The following is a 13,824-nucleotide window of genomic DNA, read 5'->3' on the forward strand; positions in this document are numbered from 1 at the left end:
CGACTGGTTCAGAGCGCACACTGGACGCTCTGGATGAGGGGTTGATCCGAGCGTTCGGACCTCACAACTGCAGTCAAGAAACCAAGTTAACTGGCTAACGTTAGCTAGCTTGCTAGCTACTTCCAGACACAAATGAGAGAACACTTCACTCTTACCATTTTACTCACCCTAGCAGAGCTGGGCAGGCTGTTTTCATGTTATCCAGAGGGTTGGTGACTGTAACTGTGCTGCTGGCAAACATTTAATGACGCTTTTTTGCCAAGGTTACTGACACCGGCCATATTCAACGGGTGTCAGGCGTTCGTAAATTCATCAGTTATTCAGCACTGTGAAATCGGAGTAGACAGTCAGGGTGAATTTACGAATGCACCCTTATACATCAGGTGAAATATGTGGCTCATTGTTCAATCTGGGATTATTGGTTGGATGGTTCGAGCCCTGAATGCTGATTGGCTGAAAGCCATGGTATATCAGACAGTGGGTATGACAAAACATGTATTTTTACTGCTCTAATTGGGTTGGTAACCAGGTTATAATAGCAGTAAAGCACCTCTGGGGCTTGTGATATATGATATATGGCCATATACCAGGCCTTATTGCTTAGTTATATCCCAGGACATGACCACCCACGGAGCCTAGCTTGACTTGTTTGTCTGCGGCTGTATGTATGCTACCTGACACTACAAGCTCCACAACAAGCACTCTATGTTGCTTTGTTTAAATACTATCCTAACAGAGAACAGAGGAAGCTATACTATGGAATATTTAATACATTATGTTGTTTCAAACCTTTTTCCTTTTTCTCCCCTTAACAAACGACAAACATCAACAAACCAAAGAGGAATAGTCACATACAAAACAGCATACATACAAATGTCTTACATTGGCAGGAATCCTACACATACAAATAATATTCATTAATAATACTCCAGGTTATAATTAACCTTTTTTGTAATGTCCCCCCCCCCCCCCCCTGTTGACTATCCGACCTGAAGATCACTGATGTCATGATTTGACCTCCGAGTACCCAGTTGTCTTAAAAGCACCATGAATGTGACCAGGGACCAACTACTGTGTGCTCAGGTCTCCTGCCACAACAACATTGTAGCAGTCCACTGAGCTAAAGCCTATGGCTATAAGCTTGGGGGGAGTCTTCAGATCTCAGTAGTAAGTCTATGTCACAACACTACCACCGTGAACATTCTTGATTTTCTTTTGACAAAGAAATGCATGTCCTGCCCCATCCCCTTCCACTCCCACATACTCAGACCTCCCGAGTGGTTACATAGATCTTGGCCCTAGCGCCAGGAAATGCATGTCCTGCCCCATCCCCTTCCACTCCCACATACTCAGACCTCCCGAGTGGTTACATAGATCTTGGCCCTAGCGCCAGGAAATGCATGTCCTGCCCCATCCCCTTCCACTCCCACATACTCAGACCTCCCGAGTGGTTACATAGATCTTGGCCCTAGCGCCAGGAAATGCATGTCCTGCCCCATCCCCTTCCACTCCCACATTCAGACCTCCCGAGTGGTTACATAGATCTTGGCCCTAGCGCCAGGAAATGCATGTCCTGCCCCATCCCCTTCCACTCCCACATACTCAGACCTCCCGAGTTGTTACATAGATCTTGGCCCTAGCGCCAGGAAATGCATGTCCTGCCCCATCCCCTTCCACTCCCACATACTCAGACCTCCCGAGTGGTTACATAGATCTTGGCCCTAGCGCCAGGAAATGCATGTCCTGCCCCATCCCCTTCCACTCCCACATACTCAGACCTCCCGAGTGGTTACATAGATCTTGGCCCTAGCGCCAGGAAATGCATGTCCTGCCCCATCCCCTTCCACTCCCACATACTCAGACCTCCCGAGTGGTTACATAGATCTTGGCCCTAGCGCCAGGAAATGCATGTCCTGCCCCATCCCCTTCCACTCCCACATACTCAGACCTCCCGAGTGGTTACATAGATCTTGGCCCTAGCGCCAGGAAATGCATGTCCTGCCCCATCCCCTTCCACTCCCACATACTCAGACCTCCCGAGTGGTTACATAGATCTTGGCCCTAGCGCCAGGAAATGCATGTCCTGCCCCATCCCCTTCCACTCCCACATACTCAGACCTCCCGAGTGGTTACATAGATCTTGGCCCTAGCGCCAGGAAATGCATGTCCTGCCCCATCCCCTTCCACTCCCACATACTCAGACCTCCCGAGTGGTTACATAGATCTTGGCCCTAGCGCCAGGAAATGCATGTCCTGCCCCATCCCCTTCCCTCCCACATACTCAGACCTCCCGAGTGGTTACATAGATCTTGGCCCTAGCGCCAGGAAATGCATGTCCTGCCCCATCCCCTTCCACTCCCACATACTCAGACCTCCCGAGTGGTTACATAGATCTTGGCCCTAGCGCCAGGAAGGAAAAAACATACATGAAAGGGGAATAAATTAAAAACATATTAAAAGAGGTGCAGTCAGACCAGTAATAGTGGAGGATTGTGGACATTTCCTGTATGATGATCAGGAATGGATCAATAAGTTGATCATGCATAGGCAAATGTGCCTCGTCTCCTTCACACAACTGAAAAATATCCTAACGCAAGCCAAAAATAACAAAAATGTCATATATTTTATTAATTTAGTGAAACAGTCACATGACAACCTCAACATAAAGTCTCAACTTCAAAGTGCAAGAAAATCAAACAGTACACAGTGCATGCCTTGAATTGTGGAATTTCCACCACTAAGTACAGTATAAACGTGTAAAAATAGGATGCTGTTTATTAACAAATGTTTGCAAAGTCTTGAGCAATTTACTGTGGCATACAGTAGAGTTCCTCTTGATGAGTTTAGTCAGTTTTTACACTCTGAGACAATTATAATTTTTTTTATTTACACTTAGGGACAAATTTCATTCAGACCTTACAAAATTCCACAGAAAATAGCCTGCTGTTAGCTAACCCTGCCAAGTCCAGTTTCCAATCAGGTCCACTCCACCACATATCTCCCCAAGCCTCCAATGAGCTATGCGGTTGCATTAGGTTCTGTTGTCCAGTTTACTGAGGGTGTCCATTTTGGGATGGCCCACAGTGGGGCTGTATTTCCTCTGGGATGGGATGGCAGGGAGCACCTGCACGCTCCTCAGAGGGTCTCCATTCAGCATGGGCAGGAAGGAGCACACGGACGGGCTTTGGGGGATCCCTGGCCTCTGGGACTTGGAGGTCACTGGCGGCGGGAGACCCCCTTGTCCCCGACAAAGGGTGTTGAGAGGCAGGGACTTGGACTTCCTCACCCCTTTAGAGACTTGGTCTGGTGGCAAGGAGACTGCAGAGGGAAAAGCTTGTAAAGTGTTTGGTGATGTGTTGGCAATCATCTCTACAAGAAGGCCTAGAATAACCTTCTCATCCTCAATTTGCTTTTTTTTGTTGTTATTTTTTGGTTAGCGCGTACTGTGCCCGGCACGCCACAGGAGTCGCTGGTGCGCAATGAGACAAGGATATCCCTACCGGCCAAACCCTCCCTAACCCGGATGACGCTAGGCCAATTGTGCGTCGCCCCACGGACCTCCCGGTCACGGCCACTTACGACAGAGCTGGGGCGCGAACCCAGAATCTCTGGTGGCACAGCTGACGCTGCAGTTCAGCGCCTTTAACCACTGCGCCACCCGGGAGGCCCGTCAATTTGCTATCTATATTAAGAGGATGCACCTCCCCCTCTCAACATTTGGACATACCTACCTGTGCACTGAATGTTACTCTGCCACTCTAGAGGGAAACAGGGTGGCAGGGTAGCCTAGTGGTTAGAGCGGTGGACTAGTAACCGGAAGGTTGCAAGTTCAAACCCCTGAGTTGACGAGGTACAAATCTGTCGTTCTGCCCCTCAACAGGCAGTTAACCCACTGTTCCTAGGCCATCATTGAAAATAAGAATTTGTTCTTAACTGACTTTTCTAGTTAAATAAAGTTAAAATAAAATAAAATACTGCCTCAAGACTTGACCCAGAGTGTCACAAAAGCTATATGTAACTTCTAGTAGCACTAGGCTGGCTATACTGAAATTGTAGTGGAACATGTATAGATTGCGATGCTGACAGTGATACTAAGATATGACAATACATCCCCAAGGATGTTTCCCTTACAGAATATAACATCAAGCTTGGCAGTTTTAGCACAGAAAGGAATCAAATTCATGCATGCATTCAGAGCTCTGAAGTTTACAAGGACTTACACCGGTGGGTACAGTGGTCACGAATGGGGGCCAAGCAGTTCCGTGTTAGTGCAGTCTCCCTCATGTTTAACCTGTCCAGAGTTAGCAGGTGTGTATTTGGAGCTGTGGTGAAGAGAAGTACATCATGTTATTAGCATGCACTTGGATGCATACATTGTGTTGATGTAAAGCAGAAGTTACGTTCCCTTGTTGAGAAGAATTATCAAAACTCAACTGCATAGAAGTTCAACCGTTTTCTCATGCGTCACTTCCTTGCCATTTTAGGCAAGAAAAAACGGTTAGGGCTACTGGTTTTGAATCAAAGCGGACTCAAGGTGTGAACAGTGAAGTCAAGTGTAGCTATCTACAGTATATTATCTTAGCAGGATGTGGCTTTTTTGCTAACTGCTGCTTAGCTCTGGTGAAAGGACAGTGAGATGACTCACTTGATAACTCATGAGAATGCACCACAAGTTTTTATGTTTCAGTTAGTCACACATCCCCTCTGCTAAACCAGAGACTGTTAGCCTCTCCTTTTTGTGAAAAACTCGACCCACTTACCTTGTGAAATACTTAACTCATCCCACCTTGTGAAAAACTCAAGTAATAATACCTTGTTGGTTCTTCTGTATGTATGGGGCTTGGTGTGGGCAGATGACATCAGTAGGTCCATAAGTCTCATGGTACAGTTTGTCCAACAGCCTTTCTGGTGGGGGTGATATCCAGGATTTGTGGGCCAAAATGGACTGATTGGCCTCGGTCTTCCAGGAATGACTGACCAACGCTTGTCCCTTCGGCCTGCTGTCAAATAAGTCATGCTCACTCTTGCTTTTCTGAGAGCGGTGTGCAAAGTGGTTGACCATCGGCCTCGTGGCTTGACTCTGCTCCACAGCACTCTGGGAGATGGCCAACAAAGACGTGCCCAGATTGATGGGTGGAAGGCTTTGCGTCCGTATAGGAGGCAGTCCCTTGTAGTCCTTCGCCGTCCGGATGTCGAGTGGATTGAGTTTCTGCGCTGCTTCGATCGAAGGCCGTTTCCTGACTTTGGAGCGTTCGTTTTCAAGCTCCTTGGCTGAAGAGGAGTCAGCCAGACAATCGAACATGGTGATGATGTCATCCACCTCTGAGGTCTCCTCCCTCAGGTGTCCGTCGCGGCCCAGCTCTCTCTGGCGGGTGGTGTAGTGCTCCTTCCTCTTACAAGAGAAAATCTGGTTGAGCATGCGGAACTTGCCCTCCTTCATCTGAGCCGGGTCACTCCCCTGGAAAGACAGCTGGGCTGGGTCACTCCCCTGGGAAGGCAGCTGGGATGGGTCACTCCCCTGGGAAGGTAGCTGGGATGGATCACTGCCCTGGGAAGGCAGCTGGGATGGGTCACTCCCCTGGGAAGGTAGCTGGGATGGATCACTGCCCTGGGAAGGTAGCTGGGATGGATCACTGCCCTGGGAAGGTAGCTGGGATGGATCACTGCCCTGGGAAGGTAGCTGGGATGGATCACTGCCCTGGGAAGGTAGCTGGGATGGATCACTGCCCTGGGAAGGCAGCTTTCTGGCTGAATTGGATCTGTAGACAATCAATCAATGAGACCATGAAGTCTTATTCACAACTCTGGTTTAAAATGGATGGCAGGTATTTTCTTTTCCAAGAGATTGTTGGCTTTACTAATCTCCAAATAATCAACATGTTCGACTGCACACAGAATTATTGCATGGCCTTTCCACTTGTAATTAATGGAAACTACACACACACACACACACACACACACACACACACACACACACACACACACACACACACACACACACACACACACACACACACACACACACACACACACACACACACACACACACACACACACACACACACACACACACACACACACACACACACACACACACACACACACACACACAGAATGCAGCGTTATTCAACCTGTTGTCAGCTGAGAGGAGCTTGATGCAGGCAGTGTGGCCACAGTACATTGCATATGTGAGCGGTGTGTTCTCGTTGATGTCCCTGGGCCCTGTCTCCACCCCTAGTTGCAGTAAGGCCTGGACACAGTCCTCTTTCCCCGCTGCTGCCGCCCAATGAAGAGGGGTCCTGGAGGATGAACAGATCTTATTCTATCCACTGGATCAGCCTATCGTGAATAGTGAAGTTATTCATGATAAGTCAATGCATTTACCAACCAATAATGGGAAATTCCACGGTGAAGTTATTCATGATAAGTCAATGAATTTACCAACCAATAATGGGAAATTCCACGGTGAAGTTATTCATGATAAGTCAATGAATTTACCAACCAATAATGGGAAATTCCACGGTGAAGTTATTCATGATAAGTCAATGAATTTACCAACCAATAATGGGAAATTCCACGGTGAAGTTATTCATGATAAGTCAATGAATTTACCAACCAATAATGGGAAATTCCACGGTGAAGTTATTCATGATAAGTCAATGAATTTACCAACCAATAATGGGAAATTCCACGGTGAAGTTATTCATGATAAGTCAATGAATTTACCAACCAATAATGGGAAATTCCACGGTGAAGTTATTCATGATAAGTCAATGAATTTACCAACCAATAATGGGAAATTCCACGGTGAAGTTATTCATGATAAGTCAATGAATTTACCAACCAATAATGGGAAATTCCACGGTGAAGTTATTCATGATAAGTCAATGAATTTACCAACCAATAATGGGAAATTCCACGGTAACAGAATGACGGCACAAACAGCACAATGCATTTTTGCTAAATGTTCAGTGGAAATTGTTAAAAGTAGTCCTTGTGTATGGAGATTTATGATTAGCTTAACTTTACAATCAATGTTTTTTTGTTTGACAAACAGAGACTGGAAACATAGACTGGTGGCATGCAATTTCAAAGAAAACAATGTGCTGCCATTTTTGTTTACCGTTCGTCCACATCCAAGGCCTGCAGGTTAGTCTCGGCAAAGCGCGCCAACTCATAGAGGATGGCGCTGTATCCAGCGGCAGCAGCGATGTGCACGCAGGTCTTGCCGTTTTCGTCATCGTAGTTGATGACCGAGGAGCCAAGGCTGTGCTCCAGGATGAGAGAACACATGAATCTGCTGCCACTCTGCCAGAGAGAGAGAGAGAGAGAGAGAGAGAGAGAGAGAGAGAGAGAGAGAGAGAGAGAGACAGACAGACAGACAGACAGACAGACAGACAGACAGACAGACAGACAGACAGACAGACAGACAGACAGACAGACAGACAGACAGACAGACAGACAGACAGACAGACAGTCAGACAGACAGACAGACAGACAGACAGACAGACAGACAGACAGACAGAATAATGATTAGAACAGCAGGGTTTTAAATCCATTGAGTACGACTGTGTTAGCTGCAGGGAGCTAAGGCAAGTCTTCAGGTCTCAGGCAAGGTTACTCATCAACGCAAGCATGGTTCATTGAACCACCTCTGTTTCATACAAAGGCCTGATTTGCACTCAGAACAAAACATCTAATTACTTATGTGTGTAATGAAGATATGTATTGGTTTTGTTAATGCAACAGTGCAGGGGAAGTTATAGTAGATGTGTGCTGACTGAGGAATAGGTCCCCGCAGTCCATTTAATCTTATTCATTGTGATCAAAAAGGCAAAACTCATCCTAGATCAGCACTTCAACTTTGAGACACTTGATACATATAGCCTCTGACCATCACTGCTATGAATGATTGCAGTGACATTAACAACCTAAATATGTGGCAAATTAACAAAGCTGACTAAGACAACTCTGACCACATAATAGAATATGTTGCAGTGTTCTGTCCCACCAGACAGACTATTTTGGGATTCACATGTCACGATATTGGCCAGGTGGCGGCACTGGTATCCTCAATGGGAAACAAATGACATAAAACAGAACTAATGCATGATCACTGCATGGTTGCTCAGATGTGTGAGTCTAGGAGTGGATTTATCTTCAATGTATGTAATGCACATGTACCCACAAGCTTTCAAATCTACTCGTGTAGAAGCTTTAGAACTATAATATGTGGTGTAAAAGCTTTCAAATCTACTCGTGTAGAAGCTTTAGAACTACAATATGTGGTGTAAAAGCTTTCAAATCTACTCGTGTAGAAGCTTTAGAACTACAATATGTGGTGTAAAAGTGTGTGAAGCCAGAAATAATTAACAGACAGTAACGAAACTAAAACGGGTCAACAAATAAATGAATACAGTGACCAGCAAAAGTATTAGGACAGTGACACCTTCTTTGTGTCATTTTGAAATGATACCATGACTACGAGGTTAAAGTGCACACTGTCAGCTTTAATTTGAGGGGATTTTCATCCATATCGAGTGAACCGTTTAGAAATTACAGCACTTTTTGTTTTAGGGGACCAAGTATTGGGACAAATGCACTTGTATGTGTATTAAAATAGTCAAAAATGTAGTATTTGGTTCCATATTCCTAACACACAAGAATTACATCAAGCTTGGGACTCTACAAACTCGTTGGATGCATTTGCTGTTTGTTTTGGTTGTGTTTCAGATGATTTTGTCATTAAGAATAAAATGTTTCTAAACACTTCTACATTATTGTGGATGCTACCATGATTATGGATAGTCCTGAATGAATATTGAATAAGAATGAGTGAGAAATTTACAGAGCCATAAATATCATACCCCCCGAAAAAAAATGCTAACGTCCCTTGTTATTGTAATGGTGAGAGGTTAGCATGTCTTGCGTATGATTTTTGTGCGTCTGTAACATTCTACATACTACATTTAGCAGACACTCTTTTCTAGAGCAACTTACAGCTAGTAAGGCATGCTCAAATGACAATCTCCATTGAAATAAGGCTCAATCTGTGTCTGGGAATCTGGCCCCTTAAAGGCCTTGTTCAAATCCCACAGTGGCAGTAAGTTTTCCCCTGTCTGCACTGCCCAATGGAGGGCTGTTTTCTACCTGCACTGCCCAATGCAGAGCTGTCTCCTACCTGCACTGCCCAATGGAGGGCTGTCTCCTACCTGCACTGCCCAATGGAGGGCTGTCTCCTACCTGCACTGCCCAATGGAGGGCTGTTTTCTACCTGCACTGCCCAATGGAGAGCTGTCTCCTACCTGCACTGCCCAATGGAGAGCTGTCTCCTACCTGCACTGCCCAATGAAGGGCTGTTTCCTACCTGCACTGCCCAATGGAGGGCTGTTTCCTACCTGCACTGCCCAATGAAGGGCTGTTTCCTACCTGCACTGCCCAATGGAGGGCTGTCTCCTACCTGCACTGCCCAATGGAGGGCTGTTTCCTACCTGCACTGCCCAATGCAGAGCTGTCTCCTACCTGCACTGCCCAATGGAGAGCTGTCTCCTACCTGCACTGCCCAATGAAGGGCTGTTTCCTACCTGCACTGCCCAATGGAGGGCTGTTTTCTACCTGCACTGCCCAATGGAGGGCTGTCTCCTACCTGCACTGCCCAATGAAGGGCTGTCTCCTACCTGCACTGCCCAATGGAGGGCTGTCTCCTACCTGCACTGCCCAATGGAGGGCTGTCTTGAAGTCCTTGTCCACCAGTGTGGGATCCGCCCCTTTCTGCAGGAGAGCCTGCACATGCTCAGGACGGTTGTGGAAAGATGCCCAATGAAGAGCAGTCATGCCCTACAGAGAACCAATGAGAATTGGTCGAAATGCAAACTAGACATAGCTTTCCAGAACACTGAATGTAACATCATCTTTGTTTATCACTCCTTATTGGTTTTATCTGAACACATCAAGTTAAAACTATGGCCTGGGCCTTTACCTTGTCAGGTGGTCAGAAAAACACAAGGACCTACTTGTGGTACATAAATGCGTAGATGATAATTCATTCTCCATATTTAGGCCATTCATCATGCTTTCCCTCTCAGAGCTAGTAGACTGCCATTACATCTGGGAGAGGCTCTTTTTACATTATTCGCCATCCTGTCCCATGCCGGTACTGTGTATTCCCAGGTTACTATGGTATCACTGTTCAGTTTTCATACCTCGTTGTCTTGGTGGTTGATTTCACACGCAGTCGATTGCTGCAACAGGACTGCCATGAGTCTGCAAATCAAATCAAAGTTTGTGTTGCCAAAACCTGCACAACGTGTATCAAGAATAATGGTGTGGGTTTGATATTGACTACATTGCAGTCGGACTGCACAGAATCACAGATCTACACATCACCATAGCAACCAACCCAAATAACTATTAATTATGTGATCAAGAATATCGATTCTGCGCTTCGCCTTCAAACGGATCCTCTGAAACATGCTGTTATTCTGCACTAACTGATCCCCTGAAACATGCTGTTATTCTGCACTAACTGGCTCACATGGAGGGATTGCAAACATGGTACTAATAGGAGTGTCCAAATGCTACAGTCTTATATTTTGCTGTTCAGTCTCGGCTGTGGAGTTGAGGGTAAGTTACTAAGCTAAGCCTCTGCTGTTATCAAGTCCGGCAGCTAATAGCTTTGCCAGATGGCTTGGGAGAGAAAGGAAGCAGGACGAGAAAAAGTGCCTCTGCTGTTGTTGTCGACCAGATGCAGCACTGGGCTGCTGGATCCAACAGACCCTGTCTTGCCACATTCAGAGAGAGTGAGCGAGATAAGGGAGGGAGAGAGAGGGAGAGGGAGGGAGAGAAAGTGAGAGTGGGGGGAGGGAGTGAGAGAAAGAGAGCAAGAGAGGGAGGGAGGGAGGGAGGGAGGGAGGGAGGGGGAGGGAGGGAGGGAGGGAGGGAGGAGGGAGGGGGAGGGAGGGAGGGAGGGAGGGAGGGAGGGAGGGAGGGAGGGAGAGAGAGAGAGACCACTGGAGCAGCTGCTGCTGCCTTAGCATATCAAGCAAAGGTCTGTGGTCGCTATGGGGACTGCACATACATACACACACCCTGGTAAACCAGGCTTTCCTGTTCCAGTAAATAAGCTACTTCACTTGCAGCAGTCACTGAGCCATTAGCCTTCTTTTATGTATACAACATGTTCAGTGTAACATGGAGACTGAGTGCTTATTGATACCATCTGTGGGTAATTTTACAGAGGTGGGCTTTCTGAACTGGATGCTTGCTAACTTGTTGTTCAGCATCTTTTATGCCGTGATTACGCCTATGACTAATTTCTCCAACGGTTTCTTCTAACACCATTGTTTTCAATGCCTACAGATGTAGGATCTTAATTTGATCTGAGATCTTTTGTTGCTGAGAATTTTCCTGCAAAGTAGGAAATACAAACTTGTAGTGTATTTGAGTTTTTAAAAGGATTCTGAAGTTTGTAATTTCCACTTTAACATTTCTGACTTGATTTGCCCTCACGAAAAATGTACCTACCCCTACAAAAAATGTCCATGATTATAATCCACATAATAATTCACATTTCCTGTTGCTGCAGGATAATTTTCCTGCTTTAACAAATTGGATTAAATTAAGATCCTACATCTGTACTCTATAGTTAGTATAATAGCTACATATTAAACATGTATTAAATGAATTATTTGCGAAGGCTCTCACTTGAGGTCGATCTCAGCGGTAGCTGCGTGAAGAGGCAGGCGACCATTTTTATCGGGGATGTTCTGCTTGGCTCCATTTCGCAGCAAACACACGCAGCCTTCGAGCCACCCCTTCAAAAAAATAAAATAAATGGAGGTTATCAAGGCACTACTGGTTTTTTATGACAGACACATATGTGGCTTTTTGAAAGTGCCGCTCAAAGACAATGCACAAAGGATTTAGTTTTAAAAAGAAAACAATTGTTTCTGACAATTTTGCAATGCACTCTGTAAAAGCTTCCAGTCAACTACTTGGATGGTTGTTGTTCAGTACAGTTTAGACTCTAACCTCATAGGAAATGAATCATACTCCTGAATATTAGGATGGAAAACATAGGGTCCGCTTCCAATACCTTGAAAATACATCCTTCCCTTTTAAGTAATGAATCACTGATGTGACTGGATTGCTTTCACTAGTCAACTGTGTCATGTTAGATTGTTGATGGTGTAACGGCCGTTGGTGGAAGAAGGTGAGGACCAAGGTGCAGCGTGGTACGTGTTCATATTGTTTATTCGAAACTGAACACTAAAATGCAAAACAACAAAGAGCACAACCGAAACAGTTCTGTCTGGTGCTGACACAAAAACAGAAAGCAACTACCCACAAACACCAGGTGGGAAAAAGGCAACCTATGTATAGTTCTCAATCAGAGATAACGATAGACAGCTGCCTCTGATTGGGAACCATACCGGGCCAAACATACAAAAGAAAACATAGACAAACAACATAGAATGCCCACCCCAACTCACGCCCCGACCAAACCAAAATAGAGACATAAAAAAGGAACTAAGGTCAGGGCATGGCAGGCGGAGGAAAGGAGGAAAGAAGAGGCATTTTCAAAGCATTCAAATGGGGCCCCAATGTAAAGTTATCTACCAATATGTCAGGTGCTGAACAGCCATATGTATTTGAAGCCGGAGATGAGATTGGAATGTCAGTATAATCAGTTTTGGACACAGAATTAAATAAAACACTTGCTATATCTATATAATAATAATAATAATAATTAAACATGTAACTTTACAATTATAGGAACTTAACAAAAAATAGGGATCAAAACAAAACGAGTGTGCGAGCAGGTGTTGTGTGTTGTGTTGTATATTGTTCGGTACCAGATATGTCGCTAGGGAGAGCGAAGTCCTTCCACAGGCATCCTGGGTATTGATGGAGGTACCCATCTTCAGCAGGAGTTTCACCGTGTCCACCTGCCTCCCCGACACCGCATGCATCAAAGGGGTGGAGCCTACAGCCAGAGAACATGGGAGGCACATTAAACATATAGGTGTAATTTCCTCTCCTTGCCTCCTGTTCTGAAACCATGATCCCAGAATAATAATAATAATAATATATGCCATTTAGCAGACGCTTTTATCCAAAGCGACTTCAAGGCTCTGTAGCCATGCTGTACTGTACATCAAGAAGACAGTTCTGATTCTGATGACCGAGAGATATCTGTTTCATTTGAAGCAATGTCTTCTTCTTTAGTTAATAAGATCAGCTGTCAGCATCCTACTGCATGACAGATGATCAGTGGGACGTTGGGAGCTTGTCACTAGTACACTTTGACATACTTAAGCCAAGTGAACTAATACAACTAATATACAGTAACGTATATAAAGGCTTCATAAGCACTACATACAAGCGTCATAAGCACTACATACAGGCTTCATAAGTACTACAGTACATACAGGCTTCATAAGCACTACATACAGGCTTCATAAGTAATACAGTACATACAGGCTTCATAAGCACTACATACAGGCTTCATAAGTACTACAGTACATACAGGCTTCATAAGCACTTCATACAACTTTTTCCACATGGAGGTTGGAGGATTCACAGATATCCTGCTTATTCCACCTTGATTCCAGGAATCTTCCAACCGTGACTTCTGGAAAAGCAGGGATTTTGGTTACCCGAGTTTTCCAACCCTAGCAGTTCATACCTTCACCATCACAGTACTCCAAAATAGAGGGATCCTCCCGTATGGTTGCTGTTAATGTGTTGACATCCCCATTGGCAGCTGCTTGGTAAACGACGTTCAGATCCACTTCTTCAGCAGAATCTATAGGAGCCAAGGAT

At 45.3% G+C, this 13,824-nt stretch overlaps 1 protein-coding gene across 2 annotated transcripts in view; it reads right to left on the reverse strand.

Moving 5' to 3' along the window:
* Positions 1-2,604: 2,604 nt before the first annotated feature.
* The window catches only part of ankrd55 (ankyrin repeat domain 55), a 17,821-nt gene continuing 6,601 nt past the window's right edge, over positions 2,605-13,824 (reverse strand). Inside the window, exons 2-12 of one of the 2 annotated variants that reach the window (XM_046290549.1) lie at positions 13,688-13,807; positions 12,855-12,985; positions 11,704-11,813; positions 10,203-10,263; positions 9,709-9,837; positions 7,124-7,308; positions 6,132-6,299; positions 5,729-5,759; positions 4,813-5,698; positions 4,221-4,322; positions 2,605-3,318 (exon numbers count right to left, since the gene is read on the reverse strand). In XM_046290549.1, coding sequence (XP_046146505.1) covers positions 3,032-3,318; positions 4,221-4,322; positions 4,813-5,698; positions 5,729-5,759; positions 6,132-6,299; positions 7,124-7,308; positions 9,709-9,837; positions 10,203-10,263; positions 11,704-11,813; positions 12,855-12,985; positions 13,688-13,807 — 2,210 coding nt within the window. In that variant the 3' untranslated portion in view covers positions 2,605-3,031. Of the gene's footprint in view, positions 3,319-4,220; positions 4,323-4,812; positions 5,760-6,131; positions 6,300-7,123; positions 7,309-9,708; positions 9,838-10,202; positions 10,264-11,703; positions 11,814-12,854; positions 12,986-13,687; positions 13,808-13,824 lie in introns of both variants that reach the window. The other variant, XM_046290548.1, reaches the window with a different exon arrangement.

This window comes from Oncorhynchus gorbuscha, linkage group LG11 (genome assembly GCF_021184085.1).
Source record: "Oncorhynchus gorbuscha isolate QuinsamMale2020 ecotype Even-year linkage group LG11, OgorEven_v1.0, whole genome shotgun sequence".
NCBI lineage: Eukaryota > Metazoa > Chordata > Actinopteri > Salmoniformes > Salmonidae > Oncorhynchus > Oncorhynchus gorbuscha.